This window comes from Piliocolobus tephrosceles, unplaced genomic scaffold (genome assembly GCF_002776525.5).
Source record: "Piliocolobus tephrosceles isolate RC106 unplaced genomic scaffold, ASM277652v3 unscaffolded_108, whole genome shotgun sequence".
NCBI classification, from domain to species: Eukaryota; Metazoa; Chordata; class Mammalia; order Primates; family Cercopithecidae; genus Piliocolobus; species Piliocolobus tephrosceles.
The window spans coordinates 772-20,540 of NW_022291865.1; the positions used below are offsets into that span (position 1 = coordinate 772).

The window sequence follows — 19,769 nt, forward strand, 5'->3', positions numbered from 1 at the left end:
GGAGAATCACTTGAACCTGGGAGGCGGAGGTTGCAGTGAACCGAGATCTGATCACTGCACCCCAGCCTGGGCAACAGAGCGAGACTCTGTCTCGAAAAAAAAAAAAACAGAAAAAGAAAAAATTACCTGGTCATGATGGCACATCCCTGCAGTCCCTGCTACTTGGGCAGCTGAAGTAGGAGTACCGCTTGAGCCCAGGAGGTCGAGGCTGCCATGAGTGCACCACTGCACTCCAGCCTGGGCAACAGAGTGAGACCCTGTCTCAAAAAAAAAAAAAAGAAAACAGTAAAAGAAACAGAGGATTTTATACAAAATAATAAAAGAAACTGAATAATTAATATATTGTATAAATAGCTATGTCCAGATTGTTACATTTGCTCAGTAATTTGGTGTTGAGTTACATGTCAATAAACATAATTATATTTTAAAATGTGTTTTGTTCTTCATGTAGAATACAAATCATATTCCCCTGAAGCCCTCTGGAGATACCTCACAGCTCGCCATGATTGGTTAAACATTATCTTATGGATTGGAGAATTTCAAACCCAGCATAGTTATGCTTCATTTCGGCAGAACAAATGGCCCCTTCTGACTATTGATGTTATTAACCAGAATACTTCCTGTAACAACTACATGAGGAATGAAATTTTAGATAAGCTGGCCAGGTATTGTAACTGTTGCACTAATCCCCAGTGGGAAGAGTACAAGGGAAGAGCAAGAAAAAATAATGGTATAGCTTTTCCTTTGAAAATGCCAAAAATCCAATGCAGTGCTGTTTCATATTACTATAAAATTTAAAGGGCATCATCTTACAGTGAAGTTTTAAAGTCGTACTCATTTGGCCAGGCGCGATGGCTCATGCCTGTAATCCCAGCAATTTGGGAGACCGAGGCGGGCAGATCACTTGAGGTTAGGAGTTCAAGACAAGTCTGGCCAAAACCCTGTCTCTACAAAAATACAAAAATTAGCCAGGCCTCTCAACTACTTGGGAGGCTGAGGTTGCAGTGAGCCGAGATCGCGCCATTACACTCCAGCCTGGGCGACAGAGCGAGACTCCATCTCAAAAAAAAAAAAAACCACAGGCATTTAACGTCATGTGGGTAGTAAATAAGCTCTTAAGTTCTAGATGCAGGTTCCTCCCGAAACATTTTATGCACTTTAGTATAGAAATGTTCAGTTTTCAGTAGGGCTATAAGGAACAAGTGACGAGCTGAGAAGGGGATATCTTAGTATCCTGTCTCCTGTGCTTCGTATTGCTACGTGTGTGCTGTGCATGTTCTTGAAGGAAGAGAACTGCTGAATTAAGAAATAGTAAGGGGAAGTAGCTCTTGAAGTGATATGAAGATTTTAAACTTCAGTTTATTTAGAAAAACCTGTTAAATTGAACCATATGAGCTTGCCATTTCTGTGGGTCAAAAATGACTGAATATCAACAATTTCATATGGCTCCATTTAATCTATCTTTCTAACCTGTTGAAATAGTATAAGGAAAGCTAATAACATGTATGTTAAGTTTCTTAAACATTTTTATGTATTATTTTCTATTTATACTTACTGTGGTATACTTGTAGCTATATTTTCCTCCCCAAATTAAAGATGTGGAGAGTCAGATCCAGGGATGTTAAGTGCTTTGCACAAGCCAGTTAGTTACAGATTTAAGTCCCTTAGCCCCTGATTTTCTTTCTTTTTTTTTTTTTTTTTTTTTTTTTTTTTAAGTAGAGACAGGGTTTCACCGTGTTAGCCAGGATGGTCTCCATCTCCTGACCTCGTGATCCGCCCGCCTCAGCCTCCCAAAGGGCTGGGATTACAAGCGTGAGCCACTGTGTCCAGCCAGCCCCTGATTTTCTATTCATTCTTCTCTCCATTGCACTAAATGCTCTTATTTACTACTAGTAAATATTATAGAACTTGTCAGCTTACCTAATATTTTGCTTAGCATTTGGTTTTTAAACTAATGTATATATGGTTTTAGAATTATGAAATTAGTAAATTAATGAACTCTATGCCACCAGATTAAAGAAGAAAAATCATACCACCCTATTAGATACAGAAAAGCATTTGATAAAAATTCAGCCTATTGGCCGGGCGCTCAAGCCTGTAATCCCAGCACTTTGGGAGGCCGAGATGGGCGGATCACGAGGTCAGGAGATCGAGACCATCCTGGCTAACACGGTGAAACCCCATCTCTACTAAAAAACACAAAAAACTAGCCGGGCGAGGTGGCGGGCGCCTGTAGTCCCAGCTACTCGGGAGGCTGAGGCAGGAGAATGGCGTAAACCCGGGAGGCGGAGCTTGCAGTGAGCTGAGATCCCGCCACTGCACTCCAGTCCGGGCAACAGAGCGAGACTCCATCTCAAAAAAAAAAAAAAAAAATTCAGCCTATTTACGATCAAAACTATTGGCAAACTAAGCATAGATACAAACTTGCTTAACTTAATTGGTTTTTTGTTTTTTTTTTGAGACGGAGTCTTGCTGTGTCGCCCAGGCTGGAGTGCAGTGGCACAATCCTGGCTCATTGCAAGCTCTGCCTCCCGGGTTCATACCATTGTCATGCCTCAGCCTCCCGAGTAGCTGGGACTACAGGCGCCCTCCACCACGCCCAGCTAATTTCTTTTTATATTTTTAGTAGAGACAGGGTTTTACCGTGTTAGCCAGGATGGTCTCAATTTCCTGACCTCGTGATCCACCTGTCTTGGCCTCCCAAAGTGCTAGGATTACAGGTGTGAGCCACCGTGCCCAGCCTTTTTTTTTTTAATTTGTTTTTTGTTTGGTTTTTTTTTTTTTTTTTTGAGACGGAGTCTCACTCCAGGATGGAGTGCAGTGGGGCTGTCTCGGCTCACTGCAAGCTCTGCCTCCCAGGTTCACCTCATTCTCCTGCCTCAGCCTCCTCAGTAGCTGGGACTACAGGCACCTGCCACCACACCCAGCTAATTTTTTTTTTTTTGTATTTTTAGTAGAGACGAGATTTCACCATGTTAGCCAGGTTGGTCTTGATCTCCTGACCTTGTGATCCACCTGCCTTGGCCTCCCAAAGTGCCAGGATTACAGGCGTGAGCCATCGCACCCGGCCTAAACTCCCTTAACTGTATCTAGAAAAATCCTTTTAGCCAACATCATACTTACTAGTGAAACATTGTGAACATTCTCTTTAGATTTGGAGCAAGACAAGCCTGCTATCAGGTCTTACCAAGTTGATCTTTAAATATAGTGCAATCTCAGTAAAAATCCCAGCCGTTTTTTTTTGTATGTGTGTGTGGATTATGACATGCTGATTGTAAATATTTATATAGAAATTAGAGGGTCCGCTGGGCGTGGTGGCTCACACCTGTAATCCCAGCACTTTGGGAGGCTGAGGCAGGCAGATAACTTGAGGTCAGGAGTTTGAGACCAGCGTGAACAACATAATGAAACCTCGTCTCTACTGAAAATACAAAAATTAGCTGGGCATGGTGGCACTTGCTTGTAATCCCAGCTACTCGGAAGGCTGAGGCAGGAGGATCACTTGAACTCAGAAGGTGGAGGTTGCAGTGAGCCAAGATCAAGCCACTGAACTCCATCCAGCCTGGGAGACAGAGTGAGACTCCATCTCAAAAAAGACAACAACGAAAAGAAATTAGAGGGTCAAAAAGAGCCCTGAAAAAGAACTTGCCCTGCTAGATATCAAAACTTACTCTAAAGCTGTAGCAGTTAAGATAGAGTATTGGTGCTGGGGTAGAGATCAGAAGTGTGAGCATAGAAACAGACCTACACCCGTATGATCATTTTACATATGACAGCGGTGGTCCTGCACAAGAGTGGGGAAAGAACCATCTTTTTGATAATGGGGCTGGAATAACTGAATAGCTATATGGGGAAAAAATACAATTAGATTCCCCTCCCTACCGTATGTTGTACATTAAATCAGTTCTGGGTAGATGTTAACACCTAAATGTCAAACGTGAAAGTATAAAATTTGGAAAATTCTTTTTTTTTTTTTTTTTTGAGACGGAGTCTCGCTCTGTCACCCAGGCTGGAGTGCAGTGGCCGGATCTCAGCTCACTGCAAGCTCCGCCTCCTGGGTTCACGCCATTCTCCTGCCTCAGCCTCCCGAGTAGCTGGGACTACAGGCGCCCGCCAACACGCCCGGCTAATTTTTTGTATTTTAGTAGAGACGGGGTTTCACCGTGTTAGCCAGGATGGTCTCGATCTCCTGACCTTGTGATCCGCCCGTCTCGGCCTCCCAAAGTGCTGGGATTACAGGCTTGAGCCACCGCGCCCGGCCAAAATTTGGAAAATTCTATAAGTGAATACCTTCACAACCTTGGGAGTAGTAGGATATATGTTTTCTAAAAGGCCTAAAGGGGTAAAGATCTGTCACTGAGACCAAGAGAGCTGCCTGACAGGAGTTGTGATCCTTAGTGTAGGGTGTCAGCCAAGCTGTAGTCACCCAGCACAGAGAGAGCCAAGGTATTTCCTCTTATCTCCTGATGGAGCCCTCCCATTGAGTGAACTAAAAACAGAAGTCTGAGGACACTGGAGTCTTGTAGTAGAACCCATAGAGGTGAGCCTCCAGGAACACAGAGTAGGGTGACGCAGAGTAGAGCTTGGATCTGAGGAGAAGGATACCAGCACATAGCTTCTCACAAAAGAGGAAGCACAAATGGCTAGTGAACATAGGAAAAGATGCTCTTCCTCATTTGTAGGTAAGGAAATGCAAATTTATTTTACCCGAAATTTAGGAACAACTAAAATGGACCTCAGTGTTTCACTAATAAGTATGATGTTGGCTAGAAAGATTTTTCTAGATATGCCTCTTAAGTTAAGGGAGTTTGCATCTATGCTTAGTTTGCCAATAGCTTTTTTCATAAATATGGCTAAATTTTCTCAACAGTAGAGTGGATAAATATGGTATATTCATACAACGGAATACTATATAGTAATGAAAAATAACAAACTATACCCAGAGGTATCAACATGGCTAAATCACACAATGTTGGGTAGAAGAAATAAGATAGAGAACAATATATCCAGAATGTTCCACATAATACAAAGTTTAAAATAGGCAAAGTCTTAAATTATTTGGGATTACATATATGTGTAATAAAACTGTGAATAAAAGTAAAAAGGCCAGACACAGTGGCTCACACCTGTAATCCCAACACTTTGGGAGGCCTACGCAGGAGGATTGCTTGAGTCCAGGAGTTCAAGACCAGCCAGGACAACATAGACCTCGTCCCTACAAAAAATTTAAAAACTGAGTGTGGTGGCACATACCTGTTGTCCCAGATACTCAGAAGGCTGAGGTAGGAGGATCAGTTGAGCCCAGGAGGCGGAGCCTGCAGTGAGCTGAGATGGCACCACTGCATTCCAGCCTGGGTGACAGAGCAAGACCCTGCCAAAAAAAAAAAAAGTATGGGAATGACTATCATAAAAGTCAGATAGTGGCTACCTCCAGAGGTAGCAAAGGGCATGCAGTGGGGGAGGAATACACCAAGGGCTTATAATGTTCTATAATTAGGTTAGTGGTTCCATGATGTTTCTATAAACTCCACATACAGGTATATGTTTTCTTTACTCCTTTGGTATATATGATGTGACAGTAATTTTGTAAAAAGTAATATTTACATGCAGATTTCTATTCTTGTTCAGTAGTTGGTCTATTTAAATTATTCTGATGTAGCATGATGATTTTGTTTGAATATTTTGGTGAATTTCTCAGTGCTTAGAGCATCCAGCTTCAAGGGTTAACCACTGTTGCTACACTGGGTAATGGTTCCCATCAAAAACCAAAAAATGGAAGTAGCTTGATTTAGATTTTTCAAATAATAAAGATAATTTGAGTCTGTCATTACTACTTTTAAATACTACAATGGTGCAGAAAATTTTATTAGAAATCAGCAAAATATGTGTCAGAACATATAGAGTAAGAAGTGGCAGCATTAATTTGTAAATGCTTATTTTTAAGTAATCGAGACTTAAACTGTGGGCAGGATTTGGTCTACTCTGAACATAGCGACTTTTTAACTTGCCATCCTGTAAATCTGTCCATAGGAATGGGATTTTTCTGGCATCTGAACTGGAAGACTTTGAATGCTTCCTCCTAAGACTGAGCCGTATTGGAGGTGTCATACAGGATACCCTCCCTGTTCAAAACTACAAGACCAAAGAAGGTTGGGATTTCCATTCTCAATTCATTCTCTATTGTTTGGAGCACAGTCTGCAGCATCTTCTTTATGTCTACCTTGACTGTTACAAGTGAGTACTGAGAATGCATTTGTCCTTGATCAGGTCTTCACATTTTCTCTTTGCATATGACTCCTGAATGTGACTTTTAGGAAAATAGTAAGCATTCACACGAGGAATACTGATCTTTTTGAAGTAGTTTTCTCCGTCTCAACAATTGGTACCTCTTTGAGTTCAGTACTACATTCAGCAAAATGCTTTTGTGTTTTTTTGGTGATACTAATTCTGTAGTATCTCTGTTAACCTTTTAAATAATTTGACTTTAGAATACAATGAAAGAAATGCTTTAAAAGGTTTGAGAGGAAGATTCTAAAGTTTCACTTGGAGTTTTCTTTGATACTTTGTTTACCAAGAATATGCTAAATGACTTTGATTTCATAGCAAGGTGTATTTCACTTCAAGGTATATTAGATATGCTGTAAAATTTATATTTGTATAGACACACACACACACAGAAAGAGAGAGCAATACATCAGTATATGTCTACCTAAGATTAACCTGCAGAATCATATCTGTGCCCAGTGTTAATTGCTATTGGGTCAGTAATAACAATAACAATAGAAGTAGTCTTTAATATATGAGTGTTTACAATGTTGGCACTAAACTAAGTAGTTTATATGCATTATCTCATTTAATCTTCACAAAAACTCTATGGGGTGGTTACTCGCATCTCCATTTTACAGATGAAGAAACAGGCTTTGAGAGAGACAAAGTATCTTAAGGCACACAGCTAATAAGTGGAAGAGCTGATTTAATTCTACCTAATTTTTATTCCAGAGCCCACATTTGTACACTCATAGGCAACATTTTTATTTTACTTATTTTGTGTAGTAAAGATTAGAAATTGGCTGGGCACAGTGGCTTATGTCTGTAATCCCAGCACTTTGGGAGGCCAAGGCAGGAGAATCACTTTAGCCCAAAAGTTCAAGACCAGCCTGGGCAATGTAGTGGGTCTTCTTCTTTACAAAGAAGTAAAAAATCAGCCAGGCATAGTGGCACACACCTGTAGTCCCAGCTACCTGGGAAGCAGAGGTGGGAGGATTGCTTGAGCCTAGGAGGTCCGGGCTACAGTGAGCCATGTTTGCGCCAGCACTCCAGCCTGGGCAATACAGTGAGACCCGGTCTCAAAAAAAGAAAAAAAACAGACTAGGAGTTTTTGGTGTGTCATATCATTAGTCTTACTTAGAAATGTTGTCTCCAAAGCTACTGGCAAGAGAACAGATTTAAGAGCTGTATTTTCAAAGTATGTATTCTGAGCCATAGTTCCTCAGTTGCAACCTCTCTGTAGTTGTGTAAGCTTTTTATTTGTATTTTATTTTGAGACAGTCTCACTCTGTCACTCAGACTGGAGTGCAGTGGCATAATCATGGCTCATTGCAGCCTCAAACTCCTGGGCTCAAGCAATTCCCCCACCTCAGCCTCCCAAGTAACTGGAACTGTAGGCGCACACCAGCACACTTGGCTTGTAAGAGTTTTTTAAAAGCCTCTTATTAAGTTTGAATATGCTAAAAAGTCTTTGCTGTAAAAACCAATAAAATATGAAGTGTCTTAAAGTACAAGGTATCTATTAATCTGATAAAGAGTTGGTTAAATTTCCTCATGGTAGTGAACATATGATGTCTTAAAATCTCTGTCTCTGAAATTGTCTGTTTCCAGATCATGAAAAATATGTAAAATACAATAGAAGAGTGGGAGTATTTTGTGTTGTATTTAGTTTTTAATTCCAAGATTCTTTTTTTAAATGCTAATCATCACCTGAGCAAACATGGTTGTAATTGTCTTATCCTGTATGTTAACCAAAGAAGTTTTTTGTTTGTTTTATATACAGACTTAGTCCTGAAAATTGCCCCTTTTTGGAAAAAAAAGAGTTACATGAAGCACACCCTTGGTTTGAATTTTTAGTTCAGTGTCGACAAGTTGCCAGTAATTTAACAGGTATGGGTATACTGTATTAAACACAGAAACTTTCTTTGGATCATCACTGGTCTGTTGAATGGTATTAAACTTGTGAACTCTTTTAAATAAATTATTTGGCTGTGGTCAACTATCTGAGTGTAATCTAGGCACACACTTTAGGTAAGAAGTAGAAGGCCAAAAAGGTTAGCTGCCAGCCAGCCAGCCAAGAAAAGCTAGACCTGGAGCAAAGACCTTATGTGGTTTTGTCCCCTTCCCCTTAGCATCGTGCTTTAGGATTTCCCTTGTCCCACCAGTTTGTCAGAGGCTGAATTCCTGCTCTCTGGTCGACTTTTTCCATGAAGAAGTGCTCTGTCTTCCAGATCCCTGTTTTGAATATTTTAGTAAGGAACTCCAAATGGAGTTACAAGAAATCCATAGTATGTGTGAGATTGTTGTGTCCTCTGCAGTGGAGCTGCTGATGTAGAGGCTTACTCTGGTTGTAATCAGACAGAAAAGCCTTGTTACCCCTGACGACTTAGCTGGTGTTATCCCAGAAATAGGGAAAAGGGGACAGGCTGAATGACCACAGACAAGGAATGTCAGCAGTCTTTCAGTTACATGTAATGTCCAGTTTCTCTTGAAATGCAGAATTTTTTCATAGTGTGGGTTTTGTTTTTTGGTGTTGCATGCTGATTATGAAGTAATATATGTTCAAATTGCTTTAAAAAAAAACAATTAGAAACCACAGACAGCTATCAAGAAGGTAATACTGGCCAGGTGTGATGGCTCACACCTGTAATCCCAGTGCTTTGGGAAGCAAAGTGGAAGGATCACTTGAGGATAGGAGTTCAAGACCAGCCTGGGCAACATAGTAAGACCCTGTCTCTACAAAAGATTTTTAAAAATTAGGTGTGGTGGCATGCTCCTGTAGTCCCAGCAATGTGGGAGACTGAGATGGGAGGATCACTTGAGGTTAGAGGGGTTAGAGGATGCAGTGAGCCATGATTGTGTCACTGCACTCCAGCCTGGTTGACAGAGCAAGACCCTGTCTCTCTTTAAAAAAATAAATTAATTAATTAATTAAAAAGTAATACCTCCATGGGTAGATAGCCTTGGTACATAGGAAAATAACCACCCATAGGTAACCACTGATAATATTTTAATGTATTTTGTTCTAGTTATTTTCTTTTTTTTTTTTTTTGAGATGGAGTCTCACTGTGTCCCCCAGGCTGGAGTGCAGTGGCGCGATCTCAGCTTACTGTAAGCTCCGCCTCCCGGGTTCACGCCATTCTCCTGCCTCAGCGTCCGGACTAGCTGGGACTACAGGCGCCCGCCACAGCGCCTGGCTAATTTTTTGTATGTTTAGTAGAGACGGGGTTTCACCATGGTCTCCATCTCCTGACCTTGTGATCTGCCCACCTCGGCCTCCCAAAGTGCTGGGATTATAGGCGTGAGCCACCGCGCCCGGCTCCAGTTATTTTCACTGTACTTTTTAAAAACCTAGTGTCTGTTGTATTTCATTCACCTAACAAATATTTATTGAGGTCCTACCTTGTGACAGAATATTGTAAGTGCTAGTAGCACAACAAGAAACATCTGTGTTTTTATATACTGCTTTTTTGTGTAATATCATAACAGAATTTTCCCACATTCTTAAAGACAATGACCATTTTAAATGTTTACATAATATTTTATTGTATGGATATACCCTTATTTAATTTACTGTTCTCTCATTTTCTGACGAGGCCATTTTCCATTTTTTTCTATTATAAATAATAGTCTTGAACATATTTCAGTATAAACTTTTGTCCTTATTTCAGATTATTTTCTTAGTACAGATAGGTTTTGGGATATAAAACTATTGGGTCAAAGGTTATGCATGTTTTAAGGTTCTTGCTGTAGGACCGGATTGCTTTCCAAGGGAGTTGTACAGTTTTATGATTTTATTTTAAGTCCCAGTCTCTACTCACTGTGACCAGCTCTAATGCTTGATGATTTTTTTTTAATTATTGCTAATTTGATAGGTAGTATATGGCATCTAATTAATTTGCATTTCTTTGTTTCTAGTGAATTATGTAGTTTTATGTGTCAGGCATTTATATTTCCTCCTTCATAAATTGGTTATTTCTTTTGCCCATTTATCTGTTAGAGTCAGTATTTTTGACATTGATTTGGATGAGCTCTTTGTTGAGGACAAACTCAGCAACTCTTTAGGTTGTCATTTGTTATAATTTTTCTCTCAGTTCATTGTTACCTTTTAATTGTCTTTGAATAGAAGTTTTTATTTTTATGTAGACAAATCTTTCATTTTTCCCCTCTGTGATGTTTTCCCATTGCTTTTACACTTAGGAGGTCCCTTTGTTTTTTTTTTCTCTGTGGATAGAGTTAAAAATTTATATTTTTTTTCTCACATTTATGTAATTCTTAATTTAGTATTTATCCCTCTTAAGGAGAAAAACACTGTCTTTTATTTTCCAGATCCCAAACTGATCTTCCAGGCTAGCCTTGCAAATGCTCAGATTTTGATTCCCACCAATCAGGCCAGTGTAAGCAGTATGCTATTGGAAGGACATACCCTCCTGGCCCTTGCTACTACAATGTATTCTCCTGGGGGTGTCAGCCAGGTATGGATAGCACTTTACAACAAAATGGGACTGATTTTTAAATTTAGCAGAATTATCTATGGATTGTCTAGATCTCAGCTGATACTAAAATATAATTATGTTTAAGTATTTCATTAGATTAAAGAGCAGAGGACAAGGCTGAATTTTAAAATTTTATATCTCAGCCCGGTGCAGTGGCTCACTCCTGTAATCCCAGCATTTTGGGAGGTCAAGGCGAGCAGATCACTTGAGGTCAGGAGTTCGAGACCAGCCTGGCTAACATGGTGAAACACTGTCTCTACTAAAAATAGAAAAAACTTAGCTGGGCATCTTGGCACATGCCTGTAATCCCAGCTACTTGGGAGGCTGAAGCATGAGAATCACTTGAACCTGAGAAGCGGAGGTTGCAGTGAGCCAAGACTGCGCCACTGCACTCCAGCCTGGGCAACAGAGCAGGACTCCGTCTCAAAAAAAAAAAAAGAAATTTTTGACATCTACAATTTAAAGGAAATGAAGCCAGGCGCAGTGGCTCACGTTTGTAATCCCAGCCCTTTGGGAGGCCAGGGTAGATGGATTGCTTGCGTACAGGAGTTTGAGACCAGCAACATGACGAAACCTCCGTCTCTACAAAAAAAAATTTTTTTAATTAACTGGGCATGACCGGGCGCAGTGGCTCACGCCTGTAATCCCAGCACTTTGGGAGGCCGAGGCAGGTGGATCACTTGAGGTCAAGAGTTCAAGACCAACCTGGCCAACGTGCTGAAACGCCATCTCTACTGAAAATACAAAAATTAGCCAGTCATGGTAGCGTTTGCCTGTAATCCCAGCTACTCAGGAGGCTGAGGCAGGAGAATTGCTTGAACCCAGGGGACAGAGGTTGCGGTAAGCTGAGATTGTGCTAGTGCACTCCAGCCTGGGTGACAAAGCAAGACTCTATCTCCAAAAAGAAAAAAAAAACATTAGCTTGGCATGGTGGCATGCTCCTGTAGTCCCAGCTACTTGGGTGACTGAGGCAGGAGGATTGCTTGAGCCTGGGAAGTCGAGGCTGCAGTGAGCCAAGATCATACCACTGCACTTCAGCCTGGGTGACAAAGTGAGACCCGGTCTCAAAAAAAAAAAAAGCTGAGTGGGGGTGGGGAGGGGAATGAATATGTTATGTAGAGATTCTTTTTTCCCTTTAGTTTGTTTTCCAATACTCCAGATTTGTTTTCAGAATACAATTAGGATCTGCTTTCTTCTGGGAGTAAGAATACGTTAGATCTGTGGCTTCGTAATTATTCTGTACTATTTGCCCTCTTAGGTCAAAGGAAACCGTAATCTTTAGCTACCCATATAAACTTTACTGAGGGACCTAATGGAAATGTGCCCATCTTTGCTTTTTAGAAGTAGAGTGGCCTGTTTAGAGGGAAATTAAGAATGTTGTTTAATATCTAATCTTCAAAAGTTTCTTACTGGTGCTAGCTTAACTTAATGCCGCCTTTTTAGGATTGTTGCAGTATACCTTACACAACTATTTAATCATCTATTTTTAATCACCTGTCAGAAATTAGAGTCATAGGATAACTTTAGAGTTGAGTGAGAAATCATCTAGTTTAGTAGTTTGTAAATATTTTAAAATATATATTATTGACTTAAATATTGGCAGAGCTGTTTTTCAAACAATTTCTATACAGCTTGAAAACCACTTATCTAGCTGAACTTCCTAATTTTGCAGCTGGGGAAACAAAGACCTGATATTAAATATCTAGCTAAGGTCACAAAGCCAGTTTGTTTCAGAACCAGAACAAGAACTGTTAGCTTATGACTACTTGTCTAATGCTATATTCACTACCACATACTCTTCTCAAGCTAATCTTGTTTCACAGGGTTCTTGTGAAAAAAGACTTTAACTTTGAGAAGAGAAAAATGCTACTCTCCAACCTGTTATCTGTCTTTTTACTTAGGTTGTTCAGAATGAAGAAAATGAAAACTGTTTGAAGAAAGTGGATCCCCAGCTATTGAAGATGGCATTAACTCCTTACCCCAAGCTAAAAACTGCTCTCTTCCCACAGTGCACTCCTCCTAGTGTCCTGCCATCTGATATTACACTCTATCACCTTATTCAGGTACAGTATTTAGGAGGCCAATATTTAGGTCTATCAGAGTTCAGCCAGGAAAACAGAAATCACTCTAGATCTTTCAACTGGAGGGCATTTAACGTAGGGAATTACTTACACAGCATGATAGCAGAATGGAGAAACCAAACGTGATAGTGAGACAACCCCGAATAACAAAATAGGAAGCCATGTTCTTGCACCCCTGAGGCTGCAAGAACAATGCAAAAAAGTGGTGTTACCAGAACCCAGAAGCTGGAGCCGTCTCTGGGAATTAAACTAACAACCAGACTGCCTAATGGGAACTGGGAACATAGAGTATGGAGGTAGATGCCCCAGGAAAATGCAGGGCGAGAATACCTTGACTACTTCTCTCTTCCCATCTTTAGTCTCCCACAGTGTCTTTGTGGCTATATTTATCTGGTAGCCAAAGGGCAAAGGAGCTTGGGAAATGTAGTTTCCTGCAATGCTGAGCAGAGTGGGAAGGGTGGAGGTGGGTCAGAGCAAACAGTTGACCAACATACCTGTCTGCTGCTTTCATCAAAAGCACTCTATTCTGCCACTTTTAACTTCTGACTATCTCTTCTCAATGAATCAGGGATGTTTGTTTAAATCAATGCTTTTTAATCTTTTTCAGAACGTCTAAGAATGTAAGAAAGCTACAAACCCTCTACCCAGAAAAATTACACATATGCATATAATTTTGCTTACATTTCAAAGTGATTCACAGACTCCCTGAAGCCTAGTCAGGGACCCTCGGTTAAGAACACCTTCCTTTACCTATTTCTCATTTCAAAAGGCTTTTCCTTTTTTCCCCTGAATACACATATTCTCATGGTATCTTCAACTCAGCATAAGGTTTATAATTCTATAAAGGAGCCGGGTGCGGTGGCTCATGTCTGTAGTCCCAACACTTTGGGAGGCCACGTTGGGTGGATCACCTGAGGTCAGGGGTTCGAGACCAGCCTAGCCAACATAGTGAAACCCCATCTCTACTAAAAATGCAACAATTAGGCAGGCATGGTGGCACGTGCCTATAGTCCCAGCTACTCGGGAGGCTGAGGCAGGAGAATGGCTTGAACCTGGGAGGCGGAAGTTGCAGTGAGCTGAGATCACACCCGTGCGCTCTAGCCTGGGCAACAGAGTGAGACTCCGTCTCAAAAAAACAATAATTCTGTAAAGGCACAAACTCTCTTACTCTAATGCAAAGACTTCTTAGAGTATCGACTGGTGCTACTCAAAAGTGTGGTCAGCACTTGCATACTGCTTGTTGCTGGAATGTGGTGAGATTAGTATCTTGCACCAAAATATGTATCTGCTGTATCACTAAGTACACTGTTTAGTTCAGTAGGGGTTTTTTTGTAGCAAGACTTTGAAGAAGGAAGCAGTATTCTGGATTTTTACTGTAGAATTTAGACCAGCACTTTGAGTAGCACTGGTATAAATGATAAGTGGATTATGTAAAAACATAGTTTTACCCGGAAAGTACAGGTCATAGATTTTTGTGTGTGTCTTGTTTTGTGTCTTGTTTTTTCCCAGGCGAAACAAACATAATTTCACTACGTAAAGTAGTTTGAATCAGCTTGAAACACAAGTGGTTTCATGTTGTTCTTTGTTCTGTTTTCAAATGGACTCATTTAATTTTTTTAGTGGTTATTTTAGGAAAAGTATTCCTTCTTTAATCACAAAATCTTCCTTGGTTTTACATCAAAGCTACTCTTTTTTTGGGCCATCCAAATCCTGACTTTTTTTGTTCTGTTTTTTTCCTGTATTCTTCCCACAAGCTGTTTCTAGACTTTCCTAAACATTTGGCCTGGAAAAATTCCAAACAACCAAACCTTTTCTGATTGACTTGACCTTGGTCTGCAATTTTTTCTTTGTTGTTCGTATTGTTGCTCATCACATTCCTTCAACCACTTACCCAGTTTTTTTCTTCTTTCTCTTTTCCCTTCCTTCCCTACCCTGTTCTTCACTCATCTTGTCATGTTTACATGGTAACATTTTCTAGTCTTTTAGCCCTCTTGCTTTTTGATTCCAAAAGCATTTCTGAAGCCCATTTTACTTTATAGTTGATGCTCCCTCTACCAAAAGAGTATGGCCTTTGCAGGCGTAGTTTGACATAAGGAGAGTCTTGAAAAGGAGCATAGCCAGTTCTGTTTTAATTAAAATATAAAGATGTCTCATAATTCTATTTTATTTTTAGCTGTGTTCAAAGAATTTATGTCCAGAATGATAAGCTTTAAATTGCCTTGGAAAAGGGAAGCAGACTACCTCTGAAGTCCTTTCATATAATTTTGTTTACCTATTTTAGAATCAATGAATTTCTAATTCTGTTTAACTTTTCCCCTTTTTCAGTCATTATCACCCTTTGATCCTAGCAGATTGTTTGGCTGGCAGTCTGCTAACACACTAGCTATAGGAGGTAAGTCATCATGGGTACTTCTTGAGACATATTTTAGCAATGTTAACTATAGAAGTTAATATATGTAAAGCCAATCTAGTTTTCTCATTGCTTTTTATTTTAAAAGTAAAGGTGTATTCCAAAGGAAAAATAGTTCGCAGAAGACAGAATTGAAAACATACTGTGAGTTAAAAGTCAATGTATTAGGTTACTAGTGCTGTACTTGCTGAAAAATGTAATGTGTAACTATTTGATTATATTTCTTCCTTTCAAAAAATTATTCTTCATTTCCAGTATAGCATCATAAAAATTAAAAGCATAGGTGTCAGCATTAAACAAATCTTGGCCCTACCATGTAATTAATACCTGTGTGACCTTGGTCATGTGATCTAACCTCTTTAGTTCTCTGTGAAATGAGGTTAATCACAGTGACCACCTAACACATTACTATGAGAATAAAAGGAGGCAAGGCATTTAAGTACCAGATTCACACATTGCTGTACTATAAAGACCGTAAGACTTTATTGGGTTCCATATCCAAGGATTCAGCCAACCTCAGATGGGAAATATTTGAGTGAACAAACAAACAATTAAAAAAAAATAGAACAATTAAAAAAAACCAATTTAAAAATACAGTATAACAACTATTTTACATAGCATTTACATTTATTAGGTATTATAAATGATCTAGAGTAATTTAAAGTGTATAGGGAAATGTGCATAGGCCATATATAAATACTATGCTATTTTACAGGGACTTGAGCATCCTTCTGTGAATTTTGGTATCCAAGAGTTTCAGGAACCAATCCTCCATGGATACCAAGAGATGACTAGACTCATATCAAAATATCTTCTGACTTCAGATTTATCTAAAAAGAGACATTTTGTTCTGATATTTTCTTGGGTTTAGAGGAACTTTAATCTGAGCTATTCTGTTGGTCTTATTAATAGAAAGGTGGTGCCATCTTTCTAAGATATTCATGCTCTGTGAATACAACATCAGAAAGTAGGTGATAACAAATGGAGGTTATAGGAGGGTAATTAGTGTCGAGGGAAAAACGTTCTAAAATTACCTGTTGGAGGCCAGGTGCAGTGGCTCATGCCTGTAATCCTAACACTTAGGAAGCTGAGGTGGAAGGATTGCTTGAGGCCAGGAATTCAAGACCAGCTTGGACAACATAGTAACACACTGTCTCTACAAAAAATTAGCCAGGTATAGAAGATAAGGGTCAAGAAGGTGAAAGAAAAATTTAAAAATTAGCCAGGCATGGTTGTGTGTACCTACAGTCCTATAGGAGGCTGAGGCAAGAGGATTGCTTGAGTTAAGTCAAGGCTGCAGTGAGTTTTGGTCATGCCACTGCACTCCAGCCTGGGCAACAGAGCAAGACCCTGTGTCCAAAAAAAAAAAAAAATTACCTGTTGGAGAAAGGTGCAGTGAATTGGCTTTGGTGAACAGAGGACTCATATAAATATGTTAAAAGGGATGTTATTGCATAATGACCTTTGTGAATGAATTTAAAAGCTCCTTTTGCATATATTTAACAGATTTTATAACTATAGGGTTATTGGCTATTGCCCTTCTGAACTTAAAGGATCATCAAATACAGAATTAAAACCAGGGTGGTTCAACATACACAAATTAATAAATTATATACCACATTAACAGAATGAAAGACAAAAACCAGGCCAAGCGCAATGGCTCACGCCTGTAATCCCAACACTTTGGGAGGGCGAGGCGAGTGGATCACGAGGTCAGGAGATCGAGACCATCCCGGCTAACATGGTGGGAAATCCTGTCTCTACTAAAAAGTACAAAAAATATTAGCTGGGCATGGTGGCGGATGCCTGTAGTCCCAGCTACTTGGGAGGCTGAGGCAGGAGAATGGCGTGAACCTGGGAGGCGGAACTTGCAGTGAGCCAAGATCATGCCACTGCACTACAGCCTGGGTGACAGAGCGAGACTCCATCTCAAAAAAAAAAAAAAAAGGACAGAAACCATATGATCACATCAATAGATACAGAAAAGGCATTTTGCAAAATTCAACATCCTTTCATAATAAAAACTCTCAACAAATTAGGCATAGAAGGAATGCATCTCAACATTATAAAGGCCATATATGACAGGCTCACAGCTATTATCATACTCAGCAGTGAAAAGTTGAAAGCTTTTCCTCTAAGATCAGAAACAAGGCAGGGATGCCCACCCTTGCCATTTCTGTTCAACATAGTACTTGAAGTCCTAGCCAGAGCATTTAAGCAAAAAAAAAAAAAAAAATGAAAGGCATCCAAATCAGAAAGGAAGAAGTAAAGTTGTCATTGTTTGCAGATGGCATGATTTTGTATATAGAAAATCCTAAAGACTCTACCAGTAAAACTGTTAGAACTAATAAACAAATTCAGGAAAGTTGTAGGATATTAAATCAACATACAAAAATCAGTAGTGTTCTATATATCAATAGCAAACTATCTGAAAAAGATAATGAACAAAACTATCCCATTTCTGTTTTTTAATAGAACACAAAATACTTAGGAATAAATTTAATCAAAGAGGTCAAAGATCTGTACATGTTAAACTATCAGACATTGGTGAAAGAGGCTAGGTGGGCTGGGCGTGGTGGCTGGCTGGACAGTGGCTCACGCTCATGCCTGTAATCCCAGCACTTTGGGAGACCGAGGTGGGCAGATCACCTGAGGTCAGGAGTTCAAGACCAGTCTGGCCAACATGGCGAAACCCCGTCTCTACTGTAAGTACAAAAATTGGGTGTAGTGGCATATGCCTGTAAGTCCCAGCTACTCAGGAGGCTAAGGCAGGAGAATCGCTTGAACCCAGGAGGCGGAGGTTGCAGTGAGCCGAGATTGTGCCATGGCACTCCAGCCTGGACAGCAGAGCAAGACTCTATCTTAAAAAAAAAGAAAAGAAAAGAAGAGGCTGGGTGCACACATGTAATCCCAGCACTCTGGGAGGCCAAGGCAGGCGGATTGCTTGAGCTCACGACTTTGAGACCTCATCTCTACCAAAAATACTAAAGAAAGCTGGGTGTGGTGGCGTGCACCCATGGTCCCAGCTACTTGGGAGGCTGAAGTGGGAGGATCACCTGAGCCCAGGAGGCGGAGGTTGCAGTGAGCCAACATTGTGCCACTGCACTCCAGTCTGGGCGACAGAGCCAGACCCTGTCCCCCCCCCAAAAAAAACCCAAAAAACAAAACCATTTATGTTGTATACTTTAAATATATACAGTTCTTAAAAGTTAAATAAGTTGCTCAAGGTCAGGCAGCTAGTGGTATCAAAACCAGGAATCACACACTTTTTGTCTTTTTTGGAGACGGAGTTTTACTCTTGTTGCCCAGGCTGGAGTGCAATGGCGCGATCTTGGCTCACTGCCACCTCCACCTCCCAGGTTCAAGTGATTCTCCTGCCTCAGTCTCCTTAGTAGCTGGGACTACAGGCACGCACCACCATGTCTGGCTAATTTTGTATTTTTAGTAGTGACGGGGTTTCTCCATGTTGGTCAGGCTGATACCGAACTCCCAACCTCAGTTGATCCACCCACCTCAGCCTCCCACAGTGCTGGGATTACAGGAGTGAGCCACCACGCTCGGCCTCAAACACATGACTCTAAAGCCCTGTTACCTCTGAGATACTAGACCTGCCAGACTAGAGCTTCCTTCCACTCCTGTAAACAATATCCTCAAATGAAATCAGTTGGGACAGCTTCTAAAGTTATTTTTTTTAAATCAGTTTTACACATTCAACCAGAATGGCTTTAGCTCTTTGACAGTTGTCCCAAAATGAGCATGCACATTGCCCTCTAAGGAGTCACTTCTGGGTCTGCTTTCTTATGTCCCCAGCACGTGTTCCTCCATTGGTTTAGGGATGTGTTAGAGATACTGAGATATAGATAATAGGGATGTTATAGATACTGGGAATTCCCCCCGCAGTTATACATTAGCATCTATAATAACAGATGTAGAGCTGTGGCCAGGAAGACCCAAACGGAGAGAAGACATCCCTTTCCACCCCAAGTAGTCACTGAGCCTTGCTCCACTGGCAGCCAGACCCTCCCAGGTCTCTGTCAAAGCTGTAGTTCAATGACCGCAGCCTTCATAGGAGGAAGATTCCATTAACAAAATGTCATGGAGCACTCCCACTGGCACAGCCCTCCAAGATCATCTAGCCCAATTAGCTTATTTTACTTAAGAGATCATGAAAGCCCAGAGAGGAGAGATTTCAAAGTACTCAGGCGTTTAGAGACAGTCAGGTCTAGAGTGCTGATTGTAGATCCTAAAAGAGTCTCTCAACAGAAAAAAAGCAACTAAAATTACAAGTAAGTTTAATGGGATGGTAGGAGGGAGCATCTTTTTTTTTTTTTTGGAGGCAGAGTTTCGCTCTTGCCCAGGCTGGAGTGCAAAGGCACAGTCTCAGCTCACCACAACTTCTGCCTCCCAGATTCAAGCTGTTCTCCTGCCTCAGCCTCTCAAGTAGCTGGGATTACAGGCATGCGCCACCACACCTGGCTAATTTTGTATTTTTAGTAAAGATGGGGTTTCTCCATG

General features: G+C 40.6%; 1 protein-coding gene across 2 annotated transcripts in view; it reads left to right on the forward strand.

Annotated features, from left to right (window-relative positions):
• The first annotated feature begins 340 nt into the window (after positions 1 to 340).
• LOC111529497 (spatacsin) overlaps positions 341 to 19,769 on the forward strand; it is a 59,639-nt gene continuing 40,210 nt past the window's right edge. Inside the window, exons 1-6 of one of the 2 annotated variants that reach the window (XM_026447860.1) lie at positions 341 to 665; positions 6,031 to 6,234; positions 8,051 to 8,157; positions 10,597 to 10,742; positions 12,665 to 12,826; positions 15,170 to 15,236. In XM_026447860.1, the coding sequence (XP_026303645.1) occupies positions 430 to 665; positions 6,031 to 6,234; positions 8,051 to 8,157; positions 10,597 to 10,742; positions 12,665 to 12,826; positions 15,170 to 15,236 (922 nt within the window). In that variant the 5' untranslated portion in view covers positions 341 to 429. Of the gene's footprint in view, positions 666 to 6,030; positions 6,235 to 8,050; positions 8,158 to 10,596; positions 10,743 to 12,664; positions 12,827 to 15,169; positions 15,237 to 19,769 lie in introns of those variants that run through there. The other variant, XM_026447861.1, reaches the window with a different exon arrangement.